We start from the raw sequence: 24529 nt of genomic DNA, 5'->3' as shown, positions 1-24529 counted from the left end.
AGATGGCGGTACAGTAGGCCTGGTGCGGTCGCTCGACTTGGCTGGATGGGTTTTTAAGCGGCTTTGTGGTGCGGAGGAACCAGTGACCCGGAGTCGGTGGAGGGAGAAACGGACGCAGGAAAAGCTGGAATCTGACAGTGCGCAGCGGATCAAGCGAGGAGCTAATTAAATCTCGTTCACCTTCAAGTTTGAGATATGAGCGCAAGTTTGGAGATGCTTCTGCTAGTGTTATGCGGTAGAGGAGGAAGATGTAGTCCTCATGTATTAGCTGCTAACGTGTGAGACCAGTAGTCACTGCTGACTCTGTACGTCAAGCGACTCACACGTGCGGTCCCATATCTATCAGTTTCGTCGATATCTAGGGGAGTCTACCAATCGTCGCAGCGTCTTTACGTCTAGGCGTCGGCTTGATACATCCACACTGCACATCAGAACTTACGTGATTCACGGTGTCGTCAAAAGAAGTTGAAACTAGTTACAGCATTTTCATACTCTACGACCATCTTGTAGCTACACGGAGAATCTCCAGGGTTACCCAGTTGTCATGAGAGTGTCAGCGCCGAGCTGTCGGGTCTCACCCTACTTCTTCTGAAGCTCTGCTTCGAGCTTTGCATTGCGCTCTCGGAGGTCCTTGACAGTCTCGCGGAGATCTTCTGCGGCTACCATTTGTATACTGACGGTGTCCTTGAGGGCGTCGATAGTGCCTTTGAGGGCGTCGATCTCGGGCTTCTTGTCATTGGTATCCGGCTTCTTGTCAGCGAGCAGGCCTGCATCTTTTGCTTCCGCGTCTGGCTGGGCAGACTTGCTGAGGAAGTCGGCTTCCTTGGTCTTTGTCTCCTTGAGCGCTGCAAGTTCCAAGCTCTGGTCGGCGAAAGCACGTTGCAGAATCGCAGAGCTCTGATTGAGCCTGTCGAGGTCGGCCTCGTAGTCCTCCTGCGCGGCTTCAGACTCTAGTGCGTGTTCCTTCTTGATCGTGTCGATTTGGATCTCATAGTTCTTCTGTCAAGCTATTAGCATGAATTATAAAATGTCTTAGCACTGCGTTAGGAAAGCATAGCAAAGGAGCTACATACTAGTAATAAGTTAGCAAGATATCTTAAGAGCTATTTGTAGCGGCTACTTCACCCTTTATTTCTTTGAGCAGCCAGTCGCAGTGTTTCTCGAGCTTGGACTGCGATTCGTTCTCCAGGTGGGCAATCTTGGCCTCGTAGTTCTCGGCGAGGTCGTTGAGCTTGATCTCGGATTTCTTCTTTATCTCGACGCAATCATGCATGATGAAGTCCCTCACACGTTCGATCTCAATCTCTTGTAATTTCTCCTTTTCGACGAGCTTGGCCTCGTAGTCCTTGATAGTGTTCTCTAAGTTGGCCTGGGACACCTTGCTCATGTCGGCGAGCTTGGCCTCGTAGTCGGCCTTCTGCGCCTCAAGCTTCTCGGCGGACTCCGACTCGATAGGGCACGGTTTGTGAAACGGATTACTAGACACATTCGACGCGGGACCCATGAAGTCATGTTGTTTCTCAACTACCATCTCTGGGCGCATAGTCAGCAAGGGTAGTGTAGATAGTAAGGAAAGGATTCGCACTTACTATGAGCTGAAGTGGGCTTCTTTGCAGAGACTTGAGAGCCACCAGGAATGAGCAAGTTCCCACGACGTGTGTAGATTGGTTCAGACATTGCAGCTGCGGGGTGAGTGAGAGGCGGTTGAGGGAGGAGCGATTGAGTGAGAAGCGGTTGAGCAAACGGTCGCGGAGCGGTCGCGAGTAGTCAGTTGCTCGGAACATGTTCGCTCCGGAATGACAGTGAATGGTTGGGGTGTAGAGAAACCCCGGACAGAGGGCGTTCAAGGGCGCACTAAAGTAATCTGGATTCATCGGAGTTAATCGGGACTTTCTACCGCACATCGTACACAGAGGAGAGTATCTCTAAGCTTTTCAGCTTTATTCGACAGCTATACACATTCCCGTCATCAGCAACCACACTCTATAGCCTATAGCTATGCCACTTTATTGCTGCACTCTTAGAATAATAATATTTATTCTCTATTACTAATTAAGGTACCTAAACTAAATATAACTAATTACTTAATACTTATAACTAAATTTCTTAACTTATTTTACTACTTTATAGAAAACTTTTTATAATTTTAAGAACTAAAATTATAAGCTATATACTAGACTCTTTCTTTATATTAGCTATAAATACTTAATTTTTTTTATATAAATTCTCTACTACGTTTTAGTAATTCTTTAGTATTTAAAGCTAGCTAGTTTATAGTAGAGTACTAAGCTTATACTTTTTAAGAACTACGTATATATAAAGATAGATATAGAACCTCTTTATTATATTAATAGTAATATAATTTTTAGTTATTTTTTTACTTTATTCTTTAAATTTATTAATAACTACTTTTATAAAAGTATATAGTTTTAAAAGCTTTTTATAAGTATTTTTAAGCTACTATAAAAATAATTTATTACTTAGAAAGTATATAAGTATTTTATTTATACTAAAGTTATTACTAACTAATATAAGCTTTACTATAAAAGTTTACTAGTATTTTAGATTCTTACTTATAATATAAAAAATCTAAATACTTTTAGTATTAGTTTTTATAAAAAATATTATAAAGAGTTTAAGTTAAAGACTAAGTTTAATAAAAAAGTATTAGTTAATAAGAAAAAAAAAAATAAATAAAAAAAAAGAGAAAGAAAAGCTATATAAGTAAATATTCTTATAAAAGAATTTATATTATTTTAAAATTATAATACTTAGTTACTTTATTATAATAGTAAGCTATAATTATTTATTATAAGTTTTATAGTTATATATAGAGTATTATTATTACTTAATTACTATAAAAAAAGCTACTTTACTAAGTAATCTTTAGGTACTAAGCTATAAGGCTTAGTCTAAGCTTCTTTATACTACTAAAAATATATTATATACTCTTATATTATAACTTTTTTAAAACTAGTAGAGAGCTATACTAGACTTAGACACTTTTTTAATAATACCTACTAGCTTATATATTTATCTTAATCTATAGCCTACTAGAGATTCGCGACACAAGCCTCTCTAGGAACAGACGGCTCATCAGAGAGTAGACGGGGAGTGATAGCCACTTTGTTGTCTCCTAAATCCGTACAACAGCCGCTATACAAAGAAAGCGCGACTTTCGCCAGTTCCTCATCCGTGTGAAATTCAGAGCTCATATCAGGGGCCAAGCCAACCGGCACCTTGGTTTCTGGATCTACGAGAAACAACTCATTTCCGAAAGCCTTCTCATCGGGTGGAGGCAGGTGTTGACCGACACATAACAAGGAAAGAGGGTCTTGTCTTTGATGCTTGGGTTGACGTGCATGCTTTGCCAAAAGACCGACGGAAACAAAGGTTTCGTGGTGGCGAATGAATACGGGGACGAAGAGCTTGTTGACCCACGCAGCGGCAGATAATGGAATGCGACAATTGACCATGCCAGCTAGGAGGAGCATGGTACATAGGAACGGTGTTGACGAGAGACCTTGCATCTGTTGCTTGAGGTAGGCCCAATCTGCTCGCGGCGCTTTACTCATCTGATGCATCTCATATTCCTTGTTCATTAGGTAGAGTATCATCTTCCTAGCCTGCACAAAGAGTGGCACGTACTCGCTAGCCTCGTTCATGCGCGCCTCATGCTCAGTCTGATCAAGGCTCCTGAGATCCGCTATACTTTCGTCTTCCACGAAGCCCAGTCCAGGGGCAATGTTCGTCCAAGAGTGACTTTTGTCATCGGACACTCGTATCGCATCCTCTGGATCAATGGGCAGCCAACCGCAGCTCATAGCATCGGCGTGATCGAGCCTCCAACGATGATCCGGAAGATGTCCGAATTTGGAAAGCTCACCACCCCCATATGATTCCTCCCATTGCATTCGGAACCGTTTAAAACAGGCTTCTAGCCGGGCGATGAAAATGTCTGGCGAGCATTCGCTTTCTAGTTCTTTGATCTGAACATCCGAGGTAATGTGTACATGCCGTGAAAAGGCGTTCGAAGCCTCGGGTACGCGTTGTCCCATCAGCTTGAGGAAATCGCCGAGCGTCGTCGGACTTGGAAGATATTGGCTTGGTCGCCAACCGTCCGTGGGATCTGTACATGCAGGATCAAGCATTGAACGAGTGAACCTGCATGTAAAAGCATGTCCAGACCGTTCAGCTTGTTGATAGAGATCCAGATAAATCTTTCCGAATGACATCGCCAAAGCCTCTTTCTTCGGATATGTATACCATGGGAAAGAAGGCATAGTCGCAAAGATGTAGTCGCGAGGCATAGTAGCTGATCTACGCGATGCGCGGTTCGCCGGTAGAAAATGACCCGAGTGGATGTCTTCATCCAGTCTACGCTTTACGCTACGTGAATTGATAACGGTCCCTCCATAAACATAAGCTTCGACAAAATTATGTATGGCGGTGTTGCCCTGAAAGCCGGAGAAAGAGTAGGCTAGAACCAAAAGAGCAGACGCGAGAGTCATGCATTCTGACTCATACTGGTTAATGTCACTATCGTCGCGAGCCCGTTCCCGCATCGCGAGCTCCTTGGGTTGGTCTAAGCTTTGGTCAACCACAAGCAACAAGCAAATTGCTTTAACGTACTGTGATCTCCAACCACAAACTCAATCGTATGAGAGAGTAAGCACTCCTGCAGGGTCCACAGTCTCTGAAGGTACGACTCAGCCCAGAGATGGTCGATACGGTCACGGCTATGATCATAGAGTCTTTCGGTAAAGTCCGTGGAGTTTTTGAACCCAGCAACAGCAGCGATGCAGCAGTCATGAAATCCGTCGCATTCCCTGACCGCCATTGTCTTCTTTGCCATCCTGAAGATATCGGGAATGGCATCCACGATCTCTGAGACTTCAACTGGATTTCGCTGATCGACTGTCAACGTGTCCATCCAAAAGGCACCATCACCCACCAAGGCGGGAAGGCGGGTTGCGATAAAATGTGCCTTCTCTTGTGATGCTTTGACCTCGTACGGTATGCCCTGGATCGAAACCCAGGCCCAGTCGCCCCAGACATGAGAGAAAGCGATGTAATTGGTGGACTCAAGAGGTGCCTCGAAGAGCTCAAGAATCGCGTTCTTGAAGCGCGCGAATCTGATAACCCTTTTCGCTGTGTCACCAAGAGCCATGATATGGGATTTGTGTCAGGAAGAAAAGCTGAGATCGGGAGCTACGACCTTAGAGCCGGCATGCGCTGGTTTTGATCTGGGGCATTGGGTGGCAAGGCTAAAGATTAGACGCCTCAGCCTCGTTGGCTGCGGCTAAGCAACGGGTCGCCTGGCCTCGCAACGTCCAGCGCCTGCCCAGCCTCTCATGTACATTCTCGCGACCCCTGTTCAGCGCTGCCAATGACAGAAGGCGCTGGCCGACTCGTAGCAAAGAAGGATGGTATGGCTTTCCAACGCATGGAGGCCAGAACATGGACTATTTGTTGGTACAAGCAACACCCATATTGCTGATCGTAGCCTGCATACAAAGCCCGTTTTACTGAATACATGTAACCCTTACATACCATTCGTCTGGTGCCTGAAATGGCCCCCAACGCAATGCCTGACTAGTAAGCGGATGTCACAACTGTCGTTCGCGAATCTGTTAAGATGACAAACGACAACTGTGACATCCATCCACTCCACAGGCATTATATCAAGGACCAAATAAATTATCTGCACAGTGTAGAGCTTTACCTACAAGGATAAAGTTTTTCCAAGGTTCGGCTCGTGGGGTCACGGAAGGATTTGACAATCGAAAAGCTGAGACGAGTGTTGTAGAGTCTCAGCGACATAGGTTTGCCCTGGGTACAAGAGCTGCTAGCGTGAGCAAGAATCGTGACGTGCGTACGTGCTTGTTGAACGAAAGTAATCCGGCCTGATGCCAGTGATATGCGCATCGCAATTAGGAGGACCAGTGCATACCCACGGGAGCAGACATGTGATGGACCCATATCATGGCTGACTAGGGGACGTGTCGCACGACAATAGCAGCGAGGCGTGACGTGATACAACAATGTCGTACTCTAGCCGTATCGGTCTGCAGCGCAGTAAGGTTGTAGCATAGGCCGTCCGCGGACTAGACATGGCCTGGTGGTTCATCGCTTTGACGTGCCGCCCTGAACCAGCGTGGAGGAGCCACCCGTACCCTCGAATGCGCACTGCCTGGTCATGTTTGGAAATATGACAGACAAGATACAAGCCAGAAGATGTTGTGATCTACCAGATTGTGGATGCATTTCCAGTTGACCTCAAGCGCGAGCTTGGGTTTACCGTTCTTCTGGAAGCGCCCGCAATGACGTTTACTACTCACAGTAGTACTGGAGACCGTGATTTGCCTGGTTATTGTTCCTTTGAACGACGAGTAAGGCATTCTTGCAGTGGGCGCTCAATCACAACATGGGCACATCGGTGACCAAGCCCTCCGTCGACTCCGATTCTGCGTCTTTGTCTGAGTACGCTTCTGAGTCCGCTCCAACTGTCGAATAGCGGCCCCCAATTCAGGTTTGTCCTTGGGAATACTCGTTTGGGTTTTGAGCCACCAGATGTACTGAGAGGGTACTTCCGCCACCGTCTTTCCTTCATGCTTGCCGAACGTGAATCTGTATTCGCCCTTGCGCGGAGTCCCGATGGGTGGGTGGTGGCGTTCGTACTCTGCGACTCCTGCAGCGAGTGTCTCATTTGTGTCGGTGAAACCCTTGCTCTTCAGGAAGGCCATGTAGTCGGGAGGGACTTCGGCGATGGTTTTGCCTTCGTGCTTGCCGAAGTCGAAACGGTATGGTTGTTTGCGGGGTGGAGGTTGAGACGAGGGAGGCTGCGGGGTAGGTTGCGAGGCAGAGAGCTGCGGTGCGGGAGGTTGCGAACTACTCGGGACGTCGTTCTTGCAGAGGGAATAATGGCTAGGCGCAGTCGAAGGTGGTAGCGGCGCCTGCTGACTGGCCACAGAAACTTGACTGGATGCAGGCGGTGCAGAGTCCATATACGAGAAGGGTGCAGATGATGGCGGTGGTAGAGCTTGCGAAGAAGCCTGACTTGGGACCGAGGGTGCCATAGCGACTGGAGGCAAGCCTTTCTGCATCAAGCCGAGCGCATCAGACAAACCAGGCAAAGTGGCCAATTTGTCTTCGCTCGCACCAAGATAATAGAGGTAGTCCTCTGGTACCTCAAGCAGAGTCTTGCCTTTATACTCGCCGAAAGGAAGGACGTATAGGGGCGCACCAGGCGGTTCTTGAGGTGCCGTGGGCTGTGACGAAGGAGGATATGACTGTTGTGTGCTAGGTGGTGGTGACGGCGAGCGAGAAGGCGAGGGAGGAGAGGTATATTTAGAGACATGCGAGCTCGATAGCACAGGTTGCGAGGACGGAGGAGGAGCCGGGTAGGCTTGAGACGACGGTGGGGAAAGCGGCATCTTCGACGTTGTAGCTTGCGATTGCGACGACATCGACACCTGCGATGCTTGCGATTGCGACGCTTGCGATGCCGCCTTCCTCCCATTCTTCTTCTCCTCCTGCCACTCTTCCAACGCATATATCAATTCCATCGGTCTACTCGAAATCGGATTCCTAATCAACCACGTAACATAAGACGTCGGTATCTCCGCAAGCGTCTTGCCCTCATGTTTGCCAAACGTCAGGCGGTACGGCTCGGCGTCCGATGACGAGGCCGAGGGCGGCGGCGTTGAGGCAGCTTGGTGCCATTGCTGAAGAGTGATTTCATTTGGTTTGTCATGGGATGATGGCGGCGTAGGAGCGGTGTTTGTATAGAGTGGCTTTAGCGCAGGCCGTGGTATTTGCGCGGAGGAAGGGGGAGCTTGCTGCGACGAGACAATCTCATCGACGGCATCTGCGACGTCGGAGTCAATGTCCGATCCGTAGTCGGATGACATTGTGCGCATGCAATATCTGGATTGAGACAATAACTGGGTGTACGATAGTTCGGATGGGTGGGTTGGTGGGTTGGTGGACTGATGACGTTGGGCTGCAGCAGCAAACGTGTGGGCAGGTGGAGTTTCGGGATGACGGAAGGAGCTTCAACGGTTGCGTGCACAGACATACACTTGAGTTAGATCCCGCTGCCACCCAGGAACAAAATCTTCTTATTGACACAAATTACTTCCTAGCTCCTCTGTATCGAAACAATGCATAAAACCCTTGCTAAACCTCCGCGATTCACCCAAACGCCCTTTCCCTACCACGATTCACCTTCTTGATGCCAGCTCTCCTTCACATTCCCCAACCTCTCAAGCCACAGCCACTTTCTCTGTCTGACTGATGATATACCACGCATGAATGACCCCAGGAATCCAGCCGAGAATGCAAAGTGCGATGTTGATGAAGAGATCAGCGGCGCAACCACGCTTCATTGCGACGGGAAGGAAGGGGATCCATATTGCGAGGAAGTAGAGGAGGACTGTTGACTGTAGTTGATTGTCAGAGTCGAAGAAGGGAGAGGCATGGGAATGGGGTCATGAGGATGGGGGGACGGACTGTGCTTGATGGCATTGTTCGATGTGTTTGATCCGCGCTGATGTGGTAGGTTGTCGTGCTTCCTTCTCGTAAAGCTATTCGGGTAGTCGTAGTATAATTGGAAAATGAAGATGTGGCTGTTCCCTGTGGCTGAACGAAAAAGTGGGCGAACCCTGATACATTAAGTATTCCCCTACTACTAAGTGCCAACTCAAAGCAGCTTATGACGCAGGCGCGGACCGAATGCAGGGCGCCAGCGCCTTTCTCATACATGCCATTGGCTTACAAGGCCGTGATAACCGCTCATCAAGACCCCGTTCCTGAATTGCGCAGCGAATGAGAAAGCCATGCGCCACAGTGACGATGCATGTTGTGGCGCAGGTATCAGCGAGGAGGCCGTGCGTCGTGGTGTTGAGGCTAGACTGGGCTACGGGCTTCCGAAAAGTGCCGGTAGCCGTGGTAGCCGCGTACTAGGTATGCAGGGGAGGGTACTCTGTCCGCATGCAAAGTGCAGTATTGGGTATCTAATCGCCGGATACAGTGCCAAGGATAGGATGTTCGTAACTAGACGAACGCTTCGCGATGCCTCTGTAACGGTGCTGTAAACATGTTGAGATTATGCTTGAGACTCTTTTGTGACCGTGTGTAGGATGAGATGGCCACTTGACATACGATTATTAATCCTGGTGTGCATTACTTCGAAGACGACATAAAGGCGCGTATGAGAATGCGGTTGAATAGTAGCATTGAGACTTCGGCGGCGATGACGTGTAAAGGAAGTTCAAGTATTGCTTGTAGTGCTTCAAATCTTGATTAGTAGGCTATATCACGACTCACGTACTAGATTTGATGGCTTGTGTGGATTGGAAGAATTCACAAGGCTGGATACATTCCCGATATGTGTCCTTCTTCATTTTCCACTTCGGTGATTCGTGTGGCAAGACGCTTAAATGTGTCTTCGAATAGAACCTGGCATCAAATATATCATAATCCCACTATCTACAGGCGCTACTATCGTGTAAGCTGTAGTCAGCCCAAACGAATCCTCCTTCTTTTCTTCAAGCGGAAACAAAGCGGCCAAGCTATTCCACAAGGGACTTCCTTGTCTGCGAGTACGTAGAGAGAGTCATACCTTATCACCATATGTCCCACTCGTTCGTAATGATGCTCTTTCTCGTGAACGATCATGACAAAGATATCATCAGTGAAGTTATCAGATGGGAGGCTTTCGCATCTGCCTAACACGATACCCAACAGACTACCTTGTCGAAAGTCTGGCGCGTAGCTTTGCTGTGTAGCAGAACTTTTGTCGTACTGCTGATATAATGAAAACAGAGGAATTCGGAGAGTTCTCTCGGCGTCTTGAAATGTGGCAAAATACCCGGAGTAATTTGTATTGCGCCGCTTTGAGGGGTTCCAGTAATACGTCTCTTCAGGAAGGTACTGGATATCGATTGGTATCGTCCAAGCCTCAATGTAGATAAATCTGTTGGAGGATCCAGGTATGCCCATGTCTAACGAGACGTCGCTTTGCTCATCCATGTCTGAAAGTGATCCATCATGGTTCTCTATGAAGACCTTCAATGGCAATTCGTTTTCGAATGTGAGCTCTCTCCTACATGATTCAGTTTCGTAATTGATCGGCGCGTTCCATCCAGCCCAACTCCACGTAGGGAATACGGTACGCCTGGTACCTGACGCTGTATTGCACCAGGAGAGTCCGGCAGCAAAAGCCTCGCCTTTACCACATCCATTTGCCGACCCTCCAGGCCTTTTTTGTATGATGGGAATACCCAGGTATTGATAGACGGGCCAAGAGTTTTTCCTGTAGCTATGGAACACTCCTTCAAATGCGCGTATAGCATCAGAGCTGAGAGTTAGTTCTCTCCCACAGTAATCAGTCAGACGATCGCAAATCTCGAAAGGCACCCACTCCCCTCTACCGCCGTGGAACATGTGTAACAGCCATGTGCTGTGATCATCGACTGTCTCGAAAGCCAGCCCACTCCTACACTCATAGTACACTTGTTGCTCTGTAAAGACAATACGTCGGGTCGAGAAAAAACTCTCTTGATAGGTCCATGCTCGACGCATCCATTTAGAAGCCTTGATAAGCGTCTGCGTATCTGTCAGAGTTGATACAAGGCATCGTCCTCCAATCCAGGCACTTGATTGAGGAGTTCTCGGGGTAGCGTCAACGCCAGGTAGGCCGAATTGGGGATCAGGGCCTGCTGCAGCGACTATAGTCACAAACGCATTTTGATAAATGAGGTCCATTTGCTGGATCTGGATTCGATTCTCAACATCGTTGTCTTGGTCGATGCAATATCGATCGATCCAAATATATCGAAGACCTAGCGATTTGCTGACCTTCAGAGCATCTTCGATAGTGCGTGGCAAGGTTGTGGGAAGTTGGTTCTGGACACACCGATCATCGCCAGATCTGCTCGTACCCCACACATAGCTAAGTGCAGCATACTCGTACGTCGGTAAAGCTGGCACGATCAGTCGCTGATCGCAGTCGATTAATTTCAGCTTTTTTGGACTCGAAGCCGATGATTCCACTTGGGTGCACTGCTTTGTGTGCTCTCGACCACAATGCTGTATCCAACCTCGAATGATGTCGAAGTCGATCGAGATTGCATTAATAGATTTTGCCCGCAATGAATGGACGCGTGGAGCTGTATATGACGCGCTTGAACATGCAATGAAGCCACCCGACGTTCCATCCCGAAACATCTGTGTCAGTATCGAATACTCCCCATACTCATACTCATCACCAGCGGAGAACCCAAGGCCATCTCGGGCTACAGCCAGTACTGTTCCATCCTTGATGTGGTAAGGATGAGGAGGACATATGCAGTATAGAGCGTAGTCCTTGATTAGAGCGCCATCTTGCAGCCTCACCGCATGGAAAAGGCGACATAGTGAGCACGACGACAGCTCAGCTTCTACCCCGAGTTTTCCAAGAGTCATCAATTTTTTCATGGGCCGTCTTTCCAGATCGAGGAAAAGGCTCTCGACATCAATGGACGAACACCTGGAACAAAGGCTGCTGGATTCTTGACAAACTATTTCGTCACGTGTTTTGGATGTGTGTCTACGGGTTCGATAGGTCGCAGCCCATAGGACCACAGATCGTTTCAGCTTCCTTGAAATAGCTTTTGCTCGCTCCATGTCGTGATGGGGCCCTCGGAAGACGGTTGAGATGGAGGATGAATGGAAGGTGGCACCTGTCTCGTTAGCTTCACGGCCTTGGTGTTGCGACGCACTGAAACTGGGGGATAGACTCACTTGTATTCGTTCCTTTGCTTGGTCTGCTATTGCTAGTGATGGGATGTGGATGGTGAGAGGTGCGGGGCAAAAGTGCACTCAAGGCTGCTGCCTGCTGGATACCTGCTGCGCCTGCCAACTGGTAAGCGAAGTTTAGGTAAGCACATGCACGCTGCGGTATCTTGCTTAGGCAACTGCTATGATCATTACGATTAATCCTACAACTACTTTTGCACTTATGTCTACATGTTATATTACAATGACCTGTCTTCATGTCAAATCCAGTATAGCAATCCTTTCACCAGAACGCTGTGACATAAATAGCGTGGGTTTGCAAAGTCGCATGTGCTGGGTGAGTTGCTTTGTCTAAACGGGCAGTCGCAAAGTCGCACTTGCTACGTGAGTGTCTTTGTCTCAGCGGGCAGTCGCAACACTTTCGCGACCCAGTCATAAAAGATGCGATAACAGCAGTCCGGACTCTTCAACAGCGAAGTGCGCAACGAGATGGACATGCGACAAAAGTCTGTCGGGTCGACGTTGACAATGCGGTGAGTGCATCGATGCAAACTCTAGCCGGTCAGGTAGCAACATCGAACCTTCTAAACTTCGGTGACGATGACGTATCCAACCGGATTGGACGGTGAGGCTCTGTTGTTACAAAGTATAACAAGGATGAACGCTGTGCGACAGGAAATGACAACGGGAACTAAAAAAGACACGATGAGCGGTGTGGGTGGTTGGTGGGTGAGAAGCGGTGACGGATTTTACAAACATTAGGCATACAGGCAAGTTGGTGAACAGGGATATCTCGGCTTCGAATTTCTGATCTATTCTAGTCGATAGCCGCGCCTTACAAACAAGGTCATTGTCGCCTGGGGGGGATGGAAAATATTTTGAACTATCCTAGGTGTTGTTGTCGTGGGCGAGATGAGGTGGAAGGGGGGGTATGATTGTAGGGGTTGTGTTGATTGAGTAGTGAAACTAAATGGGCTGAGCGGGATGGGGGGTTGTAGTGGAACGCTAAAAATGCTGGTACTAACGTGTTTATCTCTTCTTGTAAGACAGTGACACAGACGAAGAGGAAGGAGATGGGCTATATAGTAATAACATAAGACATTCGGCATCATCGTGTCGCATTATCATGAAGAAGGGGATTTGACGGACCAAAAAAAGCAAAGACAAATTTGTTGGAATCAGGGAAGATGGAAAAGGAACGCTGGAATCATAACAAACAAACAAACAAACTTTGCGGTTCCCCGGCTATTGGGGTTGCGCGGCTCCGTCTTTTACCATTCGCTTCCGAAAGGCTTTGGCTTTGCTCGCTTGGTTCTTGCTCGCTTGTGCATCCAGATGACTTGCGGCGGTGAAGGCTTCGACGACGGCCATGGCGTTGGCCTCTTCTTCCTCGTTGAATGTGATGAGGTCGAGGAACTGGCGGAGGACAATGGAGCCGAGCTTGGCGTGGGCTTGCTCGACATAGTCGGTGTTGACGGTGTCGGCGGATGTGCGCGCGAGGACACTCCAGCCGTCGGGCTTGAGGGATGCTTGTCGTGCTAGCAGGCGCTCACTTGACGCCAACAGGATGAATGCCCTTATTACCGCTTCTTTGTTTGTAATGTTGTTCTCAGGTGATACGTCAAGCACCTCTAGGAAGTCGTCGAGGGATGCAGTGCCGATGAATGTGTGGCGGTGCTTGTACTCCAAGTCCCGCTCTTGCTGGATAGCCGAGGTGGGCCCGGTCTTCTTTGGCAGCTTCTTGGGGGTGGATGGGTGGAGGGAGCGGGTGGTCGGGCTGTGGTGGCGGGGGTTCTGGTCCTGCGCGTTGGCGGCTTTGATGGGGAGGCCGAGGGAGATGCGGCGTTGGTGCGTGTTGGCGGGGCGCTGCGGCTTGGATGTGTTGGCCTGGAGCTGGAGCAGGCCTTCGTTGGTCTTGGCTCGGAGGGGAAGCGACCGCGATGCCCGTTGCGCACTGGCGAGTCGTGATTCGATGGTGGGGGTGGAGGGTGTGCGGAGGTGGGAGGGGCGGCGCTTGGTGACGGACACAGCTTCTTCGCTGTCGCCTTTGAGGGACGGCGACTTGGCGAGGTCGTCGTAGGCAAAGTAGTCGGGCGGGCCGTCTTCCTTTATTCGATCCAGCGAGTAGAGGAGCGGCTCTTCGAAGAGGGTGGCGTCGGTGGAGAGGCCGAGGGCATCGGCTGGGTCAATGGCTCTTGTGCGTGGGCTGGCGCGGGGACTGGCAAACTTCAGGCCGTTGACTTCCGGCGGCATGACCCAGTGCTGGACGCCCTGCTGTTGGCGCATCTCGTGCTTGAGCTTGCCCTCGAGGGCGCTCTCCGTGTCGCTCGCCATGGAGAAGCGGCGCGAAGGAGATCGTGAAGGCGTGCCGGGCTGTTGTTGTGTGTCGTACCCCGCATTGCGCAGAGCGTTGAGGATGGAGCTGTCCCCGCGGTCGAGGTAGAGGAGGCCGGTTCTCCACATGGTCGTGGTCGTCGATGAGGGTTCCTGCTGTGTACGAGTAGCCGACGCAACAGTCACCCTCTAGAGTCTTGTCGGACGCGGACAGGGAGGCGCGATGTGCCGCTGCCCTAGCTTTAGTACTTGTTGACAGCATGCGGGTGATCGAGCTGGCCGGCGCTAGCACCCGCTTCACCGCCATTTTTCTCAATTTGGGACTCCGGTTGAAAAGTCTGTCGCTGCCGTGCCTCTTGCCCCGACGCGGTCTAATGCATGCATCACGATGCAGCAAGCCTTTTTTCACGTCGCACTGCCCAATCACTTTCTTCCTGTCATCGACTTTCGTTGGGCGCTGATTTGCTGTGCAGCCTCAAACATTCCTACACCCTGTACCTGCATCCGATCAGCAGGTTTGAGTGTAGCGTACGTACCCCCAACCATCCCGTATCATCCCGGCAACGGACGAAAGCGTCGAGATCGTGTCCTGCGCGGCTGGCGTGATCGCGAAGCATTCGACGGCATGACGTGGTAGTGGAGTCGGCGTGCTAGCTCCACTCCCGCAAGGCTGAATATATATCTCCAGAGCGTGGCATGGTCGAGATAGCCGCGGGTGGCATGCACGTTGTGCTGCACTGCCTGCAGCTGCCAGCGCAAAGGGTACTGTCGGCCGTCGGAGTGTGTTCGGACATGTTGAGGTTCAACAGAAGGCGGGGCGGGGTAAACCGCGACGCTAACATCACGTTTGATCAACATTTCATGTTTCAAGGCGGATATCGGAGCGGAGAGAAGACGACCGAAGTCAGCAGAAGGTCCAGTCACGCGTGCAGTGAGGAGCGATGAGGGTGTGGACGCAGCGCATGTGCAGCCCGTGTGATAAGAAGAGGCTGTCTACTATCCAACCTCCCACCACATGGGAGCTACACCCTGCACATGAGAGTACATCCTGCACATGGGCAGAGCAGCTGGTGAACGGTACCAGGTTTTTCAGTGCAGTGTGCCAAAATCTGCTGTTGGTGCAGTGGACCCAATCACTACTGGCGGGCTTCGCGCGATAAGACGACACGCACCGCACAACACCACCACTGTTCTCGGCCCTGGCTAGTGTACCTAACAATAAACCTTCTGGATTGTCTTCTGGCCTGTCCTGTTCGTCTCACAGGACTCGACCCCGCAGTGACACAGCTTCGGTTCGCTCGCTTCATGGCCAGCAGTTCGACACCCTGGCCCTCCCACCGTGAGGGTGCCACTATGAGGATGCCGCTATGAGGGTGCTGACAGCGCGCTCTGCACGAGCGATCAAAACACGTCCCTCTCCACTCCACCAATGCACGCAAACCCACCTCCCCACGCCTTCACCGAATCGCATGGTGACGCGTGCCATGCGTGGAGCTCACTTGGCCCTACGTGGAGTCTCGTTTGGTGAAGGCACACCGCTCGGCGATACTACGACTCCGCTTCTCACGCGTGACGTGTTGTTTATGCGCGTCGAGTGGGCAACAACACAGAGCTTTCTTTTCCACTCCTCGCAATCACCACAACACTTAAGCGGCGGATGTCTGCGAGTAAAGCGTCTGGAGGGCGTCTGGGTCGAACCGACTTTGATGTCATTCCCATGGTCTGGGAGGGCGTTGTGCAGTGTGGAAGCCATGCAGCGTCAACGGCCCGCACCCGCTAGCGAGCCATGTTTTCTTGGCGTAAACAAAGCTGGACCGCCGAGGAGCGCCCTCCGCAGCCGAATTATTATGAGGCCATTGGCACGCCGTAGATAGTTTGCAACCGTGTTCACAAACCCAATTGCCCTCTGCACAAAGCAAAAATTGATCTCCGCCGCACCCCACCTACACCGCCCCGCTGCCGTTCGCTCCATCTCGAGTCAGTGGAGCTGATGTTTTCTTGCACTGCCTCGCCCGACGACCTCCGCCGGTAGCAATTTCAGTTTCAGCTTCAATCTCCCCACGCAACGATCCCATAGCACCCAAACTCGTCGCCCTCGTGGGCCTACCCAACCATGGACGACGGTCCTCCACCTCCGCCGCCTCCGCATGGCGCAAACCCAAAGACTACAGGCGGCAGCCATGCACCTCCCGACCCCGGCCCAAGCGGCGGCCTGCCACCGGGCAACTACGACATCTTCATCATACCACCGCACTCTTCAGGAGGTGGCTTCATATACCTACCCAGTATGGGCGTGCAGCAGAATAGCTTCATCGCGGGTGTGCTCAGCACCATCGCGAGCATCGTGCTGTGGAAGGCCGCCGAGCCTTACATGAAGCAATATTTCCTCATTGTTCGACATGGCGTCACGACTGGCGGCAATGGCGTCATACTGCTGGCGGTCTTGATGTTGGTTGCCGGATGGGCAGTTGGTCAGACACAAGCAGGGGGTCGTTTTAGCAGTGGCGGAGGGGGCTATGGCCGTGGTGGAGCGGGAGCTGGAGCTGGCACACATACACCAGGCGGAAGCTCAAGCTATCAACGAGCGCCTCCACCACCGCCTCCGAATGGCGGCTTCCCCGGCAGTCCTCCACCCCACGGCGGATGGGGTGGATACCGCCAATACGGGGCTGGCTCGCCGCCACCACCACCTCAAGACGACGAACCTTCCTTCGACGAAGAGGCCGAGCGAGCCGAAGAGGAGCGGAAACAAGCAGAGGAGAAGGAGAAGCGGCGGAAAGAGAAAGAGGAGAAGAAACGGAAAGAGGATGAGGAGCGCAAACAGAAAGAGGAAGAGCACAAGAAAGCCGAGGAAGCCAAGAAGAAGCAGGAAGAGGAAGAAGCCGAACGCAAGCGCGCCGAAGAGGCAGAGGAGAAGAAGAAACAGGAAGAGGAGCTTAGGAAGAAACAAGAGGCGGATCTCAAGAAGAAGCTCAAGAAGGAGCTCAAGGAGGCCGAGGAGGCTAAGCGGAGGGAGGAAGAGGAAGAGCGCAAGCGTGCTGAAGAAGCCAAACGACAGGCCGAAGAAGAGGCTCGACGGCAGCGTGAAGCCGAAGAGCAGAGGCTAGCTGAAGAAGAGAGGAAGAAGCGTGAGGCCGAAGCTCAGAGGCTGGCTGAGGAGGAGAAGAAACGACAAGAAGAAGCTGAGCGCCAACGCATCGCAGAAGAGGAACGCAAGGCCGAGGAAGAGCGCAAACTCGCCGAAGAGGCTCGGATACGCGCTGAAGAGGAGAAGAAGAAGAAGGACGAAGAGGACCGCAGACGAGCCTGGGAAGAACTCAAGCGTGCCGAAGAGGCCCGACAGAAGAAGGAGGCCGAAGAAAAGGCCAAAGCAGAGGCAGCCAAAGCCGCCAAAGCCAAAGCCGAAAAGGAGAAGTGGGAGCAGATGCGGAAGCGTGAGCGCGAGCAACGCGAACGTGAAGCCCGCGAGCGTCTCGCTAAAGAGAAAGCCCGCAAGGCACAAGAAGCCATTGAGAAAGAGAAAGCCGAACGAGAAGCTCGCGAGGCTGAGGTGCGTGCAGCAGTCGAGAAGGAGATACGCGAGAAGCTGGAAGCCGAACAACGCGCCAAAGCCGCTGAGGAGGCTGCCAGAAAGGCTGAAGCAGAGAAGATTGCCGCCGAAGAGGCAGCCGCTAAGGCAAAGGCAGAAGCAGAGGCTGCTCTTGCGAAAGCAAAGACAGATGCTGAGCGCGCCGAACGCCTCAAAGCAGCTCGTGAGCGAGCTCAGAAAGACCGTGAAGCACGTGAAGCAAAGCTCAAAGCAGAAGCCGAACGCATCAAGGCCGAAGCCGCTACCGCAGCAGCCACAGCCGCAGTTCCTGACCTCACTGCCCGTCGCTCAACTACGTATGGTAATGTTGGTGGAGGTGAACGTCTCGATCCATATGCTGGAGCGAGAAGTACACCACCGCCCGCCGCATCCGTTACGTCCACACATTCTTCTCCCATTAAAGCCACTGTCACACCCAAGAAACCCTACGAGCGACCAACCGCCGCATCTTACCTCGGTTCCGAATCCGACGCCGCGTCGTTCGTTCCGCCACGAACAGCCACGGGACCTGCCCGCAGCACAGCAACACGCTCACACGTCTCAAGCGCATACTCCGAGTCTTCTTACGCTCCTTCACAGTCTACAACAAGGACTAGTCCGCCTGCGTCTAGGTCAGGACCGTACGCAACAGCCGACCCGAACAAGATCGTTATCAAAGCGGTTTACTTGTTCAATGACCTCTTTCCTAAACCAGTGGCGCAGTTGGTCAGTAATGTGGGCAAGGTTACCGATGGCTTGATCCTCAAGATACAGTCTGAGGGCTTATTCATCGACGATGACGTCCGGGGGATTCCGCAGCGCGAGTGGGATGTCAAGGCTTGGACGCTGAAGATGGTCGAGGTATGTCACTTCCCTTTCTTCCTTACATCGCACCTTTCCTTTTACTTTTCCTCTCTCCGACCGTTTTGAAAGCATGGAATGCTAATTTGTAAAACAGACGGGCAAACAACCCACCAAAAACCTACACATCCTCCGCGCTTCGGTCCGCGATGCCGACGGCAAGAAATACGTCTTCCTCATTGACGAAACCGAGAGCTGGAAACTGGCCCTTGGGTTGCAGAGACTGAGGAAGGGAAGCCAAGTGAGGAGTCTGCAGAGCGCGCAGATGGCGCCGAATGAGATGGCGAGGGTGTTGAATGCTGTGCCGCCTATTGCTCTGTAAGTTATAATATAAGCAATGGGTGAGGAGAGGTGGAAGGAGGGGAGAAAGAGGTGGGGGACAGTGTTGATACCATGGCATGGTCCAGTAGTATGGGTGGTGGATTTGGATACCCACTTTCGTTCCGCATAAAGCATCAGCGGTGGAGTTGTTGTTCTTCGTTTACAAGTATCGTTACGAGCGCATCTTTGTACTCTTCTTTCTTTCGTTGTATATGCATCTTTGGGTAGTGGAAAAGAGGAGAGATGAAGTGGAAGTATATATCACAACTTACATATTGGCGCTGGCTTGGGGAGGTGGTTAGAGATGGGTGTTCTGGGTGTATGTAGGATGGTGAAATGGATGTATGGCACATGATATGTACATGGAGCTTGAGGCTTGTGTGTCGTTCTGTCGCGATTTCTATTCACTTGCCGTGTTGTGGTGAGGAGCGATCTCGTCAGTGTTAAGCGATGGCGTGGACTCTGCCAAATTGTGTCAAGGTAATGGTATATCTTCAACAACAGAGGATATCCCCATTGTAGATATCATCGTACCCCGTTGTCACTTCTTCCCTCACGTTCTCGCAAAACGATTCCCCTTGCAACAAGGCCCCCGTAGCGGCTATACAAACTCCCTCCTACGCAGCGCCTGCCTGAGTCCCTCCTTCCCCCAAACCCCATCCATCCCTCCAACCCCTCCAACTCTATCTCCCAAACCCATTCTCCTTTGTACATCCCGCACACCCACTAATCTTCCCATTAATAACATTAAAAGTCCCGCCATCGCCCGTGTTGCAACCTGCAGTAAAGGTACGAAGTCAGTATATGTCTCACATGCACTTCGTACAGTCAAAACTTACCAATGACGTCTGGATCGTTTGATGCTGTGCAGAAAGTGCCCTTGGGGACTCTGACGCCTGGGTCGACCGGGCTGCCGGGTGCGGGACTGGATCCGCGTTGTGGTGTTGGGGATGCGATAGCGATAGCGGCCATGAGGGTGAGGGCTGTTATGAAGGGGGTTGAGCGCATGGTGGTTGAGGGCGTTTAGGTTGGTGTTGGTGGGTTGGTGGAAGGATGGGATGGTGGTGCGGTGCGACTTCCGGAGTCGTTGGTGGTGTGTGAAGAAGGTAGTGGTTGGTGTGAAGAAGATGGAAGAGATAGTAGTAGTGGTAGTGATGATGCTTCTTCGCTGTGGACAAAAGAGCATCTATATATGCGCCGCGAAGAAGTATCCCCCCAGCTTCACCTTCCAAACGTCGCATCACCCCATCTCGCTAGTCCAAAGGTAGAAAACACGATCACACGAACAAATCGCCATGTTGGGCATAATGTCCGTGGTCCGCTCTCTTTCTCACTTTGCGCGTTTCAGTCTACGATGTTTCGGGGCATAGAGACTTGGCTCTACTGTGCACAAGTCTGTGCACATGCCCAGTTACAGTAACACTGTAGATTAGGCTAATATCGGTAGAGTGATGCCGTATAAACTCGTATTGCTATTCTCCCGGGGTAGTGCCGTGGTGCGAACTGCCCAGCTCCCCAAGAGCCTACAGATCGCACAACATGAGGATATATTGCCAGACATTTCCATGACTGATACATACGACCATAGGATCATGAAAATTAGGCTTCCCGTCCGCTCAGCCATATACAAGCATGATACCGGCGGATTAGTAGTTAGGTGGGTGACCACTAGCGAATCCCCGCTGTTGTATGTTTTTGCCTCCTTTTTGCTCTTTTTTGGTGACCTGGCTTGGAGAAGGCGTGCGTGTGTAGACGGGGAAGATGTAGAAAGGAAGGCGAGAGGGGGGTGCGGGTGTTAGCAAAGGTCAATAGTTGTGTGACATGTCGTGCACGAAGAGAGGTCGGATGCAGCTCGTATCATGATTTCATTTTGGTCTTCGGATTGTTAGTTGTCGTGGTGAGACCTGTGGTTGGATAGTGCTGGATGAGACTCAACTCCTTCTCACCCACTCTCTTGCCATACCAGTAGCCCGTATCACAATCTCTCTCACCCATCGTCTTCATCATCCTCCACCGACCCGAAAGTCCTAGCGCGGCCGCCTCGCAAGCAACACACTGAATGTATTAGCATCCATATCGGCAACATCGAGACTCGACAGCAGTTGGTAGCGGAAGACTCACCCAGACGAGAACCACTAGGGATCCTGACCAATGCTCAACTTGATAGAAACATCCAGACTAACAGAGAAGCAGGTCTTGGTTCCGTAGATAGGGACAAGAGTGAAACTGCCGCCGCAGTCGGGCTTGGGGTAGGTATTCACTGTTGACGTGTCAGCACTTGTTTCTCCCATATTCTCCTCCCTCCCACCTTCCACAGCGGTCCACGAGCCAACAAAAGACTTACGAGCATTATACTTGATATCCCCATCCTTGCCCACAACCCTGACACTCTTCACCCCATCAGAAAGCCCATAGCAGACATTTGGATCAATCCAGAGGAACTCGTAGGCGCCGCCGCATTCGGCTTCTTTGAAGGTTTGGGCGCGGACTTGGGTTTGGACGCTGGGGTCTGCGGTGGTGGTGGGACTGGGTGTGGGTGTGGCGCTGGTCGCGGCGCTTCCCAGGAGGGCGCATAGGAGAATAGTGGTGAGCATGGTGGCGAACATGTTGGTGGGGAGATTTTTGGCGGTGATTCGTGAGCTGGAGTCGTGGGTGCGAGCGAGGAAGGTGGTGTTGGTGTGTTTTGTGGGAGGGTTTGGTGCGGTGGGTGAGTGAAGTGAGAGTGAGTGAGTGCGTCTGGTTTGTTCTGCTTGAACAGCCCGAAAAGCATTGAAGAAGGAAGGAGAAAGGATTGAAGGGCGAGCGAGCTGCTTGTAGCGCCCGCTTACCGTTCTCGAGAGCTGAGCAAGTTACGTGGTTATCTGATGCAAACGCGCCGAGGTGAGAGGACCTGGGGAAGCGACGCCCGACCGCGCGTCCTTAGGCGAAGGCACTCGGTGAGGTAGTCGCGACCCTAGCTGCGGGGTTGATATCGTGGGGAAGTCGCGTTTGCGGTGTTTGCGGAGAAGGCGTGGTTGGCTGGTGCTCAGGGTACAAACGCACGATAGAGGGGGATGTGGATCACTGGCGTTGTGGCAACTGGAGTGACGAAAATCAGAGGCATGGGTTTACTGAGAGATTAAGAGAGATTTGTCTAGCCGGCGGCGGTGAAAGTGATGTTGAAGGAAGAGAGTGGGGAAGAGATGAAGTGAGGTGAGTGGGGAGATTTGGTCACAGTCACACAGTGGAGGGATTGCGTGCACCAGACGGGTAGCGGCAGAGACACTGAGCAACGAGGAGTAGGACAACCAGAAAGATGTTGCACGAAAGTGCTGGATCGATCAACCTCTCCGGAGCCGTGAGTTGAACACTGTGGTATGAGGTATGGAGGAGGGTTTAATGAGTGACATCATGCTCGTGGTATGTGCCATGGGCGTGAAGACTGGGATACAAGGAAACGCGAAGAGACGGAGCGCTGGTTGAGCATGGTCCACTTGTAGAGTCAGTGGCAAAATGTCTGGTAAGAGTAACGTTGCGCCCAGCCGGTTCATCAACCGAGCATAGTCCACACATTCTGGTGTCCAACACAACTCATAAACATCGTGTATTGAACAATAGAGAGATAAACTCCCTAGAAAGATGGTATCCTCGCTTCCAAATGCAATCATGACCATACCCACCTTTAGAAGACTTCACTCTCCGACGACTCAGCAGACTGCGCAGTAACAACTCGGGAGGGCTCTGACAAAAACTTGAAAGAACCTGAAAGCTTGACGGTAGGCCCCGCACATGAGAAATACTTCACAGGCTTTGCGGATATGAGGGTTTTGGAAGGTCCAGTACTTTCAGCGCGCTCTGTAGGACTATCGAGTCCCGCAGATCGACGAGTCTTTGTACGTTTGGCCGCTTCCAATAACGAATGCGCAGCGGAGATGATGTTGTCAAGCTGCACGTCTGAACTGGCTGTCGGAGCATCAGAAAGAGTACTGACGCTCGGCTAGAACGTCTCCTCCTCCGCACCCTCGCCCTCAGCCTCTGGTGGGATCTCGAAACCCTCTTCGGTAGAGTAGAGGATGTTTTGGATCTGCTTGAGCAGCCCCTCATCCTTCTCGAGCTCGGGGTCGGCCTCCATTGCTTGCTGAATCAGCAGCTCGATGTCGCGCAGCTTGCTGAAGTAAAAGTCCCTCTCACGCTCGAGGCCCGTGACAGTCTCCTTGAGAGCACTGTTCTCCTCGCGCAGAGCGGCGCTGGCGGCTCCTCCCCCAGAGGCAAGCGGTGTGCGTGTCCTAGGCGCAGCCGTGTTGCTAGCAGCTGGTGCTCTTCGGGCAGTCGATGCTGCGGCGCGGGGTGCAGGTGTGGCTCCGGTCGCGACACCGCCCTGACCCTTGCGACGGGCGACGGGGTCGTACTCGTGGCCGGGGAAATGCTGGTCCCAGTACTGCTTGACGAATTGGAGGAACTCGAGGTTGTCCTGCATCTTGCACTTTACGAGCGACTCGACGCGGATGGGCTTGTCGACATGGTGCTTGGCGAACGTGTCTGGACTGTTAGCGGGAGAAAGCGACGGTGGAAGAGGAGACGTACTCTGTAATACCTTGAAATTCTGCAGGTATGCATACTCAGTGTTCGCATTGAACTTGACTCGCGACATAGGCACATCGTCTGCACGCTGTTAGTCTTAATCTCATCCGCGCCTAGCTGAGGTGGAGGACTTACAGAATATGCTGTCGAAGACTTGGCACAGCGCTGCTCTGTCCGCCATGTCAGTACACGTCCTCACTCCTCAGGGCCAGGGGTGCCCCTCTATCCTCGGCGCGCGCAACGTACCCGGTACCGCATTGTTCGACTTTGGTGATGTTGAGCTGGAGGAGGTTGTTCAACCAGGCGACGAGTTCTTGTCTGTTCACGTGTTGCGGTCAGCGTGTGGTCGTGGTGAAGGTGTCTGCGCAGATGGCCGCAGCCTAACCCCTCGGGCCTGGTGCCTACCTTGATTCTCCCATGGCGGCTATCTATGTGCAGGCGTCTAAGGGTTTGTTTTGGGCGATCAGCGACGAGATAAAAGCATGCAGCCCGAAGCGTCCGTGGTGAAGGGGTGGCGTTGCAGGCGGTGGGCGTGAGTGCTGTTATTTGTTGATGCGCCTTCGAGTCGGGGAGTTGACAATTTGGGCGCCGCTGCCCCACGCTGGAGATTTTAGCGTCAGGTCATGGCGCTAGCGTCACGTGCAATCGTCTCGACTGGTCGCGATTGCCCTACCACAAGCATTCAGAACTTGGAAACTTGATCATGCATTCGTCAATGGTAGCTCTATGATGCGGTCCTTGACTACACACTTCCGCACCTTGCTGTCCCCTGAAATTGTCACCATCTACCCAGCGAACTCCCTCTCAATCATAGCGACTGCTGTGCCCCTATCTGCCCTCACCGCTTCAAAAGCCTTGACAACCGCCGGGAACCATACATTCGCCATCTTGACATCCCCACTATCATTCGGATGTATTCCATCTCGCAAGTCCGCCGTGCCACTGAAACCCGCATACTGGTCCACAACCCAGATGGGGCTTTCCGTCGTGTTGAGACCCTGAGCCCATGGAACGATTGCGCGATTCAGGTCTTGGATCTTGGTATTGTAGCTACCGAAGCCCATGGGGATGATTTGCGCGACCTGCGAAGTTGAGTGAATAAGC

At 51.7% G+C, this 24529-nt stretch overlaps 5 protein-coding genes across 5 annotated transcripts; 1 reads left to right on the top strand and 4 right to left on the bottom strand.

Annotated features, from left to right (window-relative positions):
* Window positions 1-579: 579 nt before the first annotated feature.
* On the bottom strand, window positions 580-1504 carry J4E88_001031 (uncharacterized protein; the record flags this gene model as incomplete). The annotated part of the gene is made up of 2 exons (XM_049394703.1): window positions 580-999; window positions 1121-1504. The coding sequence occupies 2 exons, from the start codon at window positions 1502-1504 to the stop codon at window positions 580-582; spliced, it is 804 nt and encodes a 267-aa protein (XP_049260532.1).
* Window positions 1505-6416: 4912 nt separating this feature from the next.
* On the bottom strand, window positions 6417-7913 carry J4E88_001030 (uncharacterized protein; the record flags this gene model as incomplete). Its single annotated transcript, XM_049394702.1, has 1 exon — window positions 6417-7913. One exon carries the CDS (start codon window positions 7911-7913, stop codon window positions 6417-6419), a length of 1497 nt encoding a protein of 498 aa, XP_049260531.1.
* A 5113-nt stretch (window positions 7914-13026) lies between these two features.
* Window positions 13027-14244, bottom strand: J4E88_001029 (uncharacterized protein; the record flags this gene model as incomplete). Its single annotated transcript, XM_049394701.1, has 1 exon — window positions 13027-14244. The coding sequence occupies one exon, from the start codon at window positions 14242-14244 to the stop codon at window positions 13027-13029; it is 1218 nt and encodes a 405-aa protein (XP_049260530.1).
* A 1984-nt stretch (window positions 14245-16228) lies between these two features.
* Window positions 16229-18866, top strand: J4E88_001028 (uncharacterized protein; the record flags this gene model as incomplete). The annotated part of the gene is made up of 2 exons (XM_049394700.1): window positions 16229-18544; window positions 18642-18866. The coding sequence occupies 2 exons, from the start codon at window positions 16229-16231 to the stop codon at window positions 18864-18866; spliced, it is 2541 nt and encodes an 846-aa protein (XP_049260529.1).
* Window positions 18867-22841: 3975 nt separating this feature from the next.
* On the bottom strand, window positions 22842-23606 carry J4E88_001027 (uncharacterized protein; the record flags this gene model as incomplete). The annotated part of the gene is made up of 2 exons (XM_049394699.1): window positions 22842-23506; window positions 23561-23606. 2 exons carry the CDS (start codon window positions 23604-23606, stop codon window positions 22842-22844), a joined length of 711 nt encoding a protein of 236 aa, XP_049260528.1.
* Between the last annotated feature and the right edge of the window lie 923 nt (window positions 23607-24529).

Source organism: Alternaria novae-zelandiae (genome assembly GCF_023758075.1).
Source record: "Alternaria novae-zelandiae strain BMP 2774 chromosome Unknown scaffold_1, whole genome shotgun sequence".
Lineage (NCBI taxonomy): Eukaryota > Fungi > Ascomycota > Dothideomycetes > Pleosporales > Pleosporaceae > Alternaria > Alternaria novae-zelandiae.
Note: the sequence above shows the minus strand (reverse complement) of the source record. Positions and strands in the feature narration are given on the sequence as shown.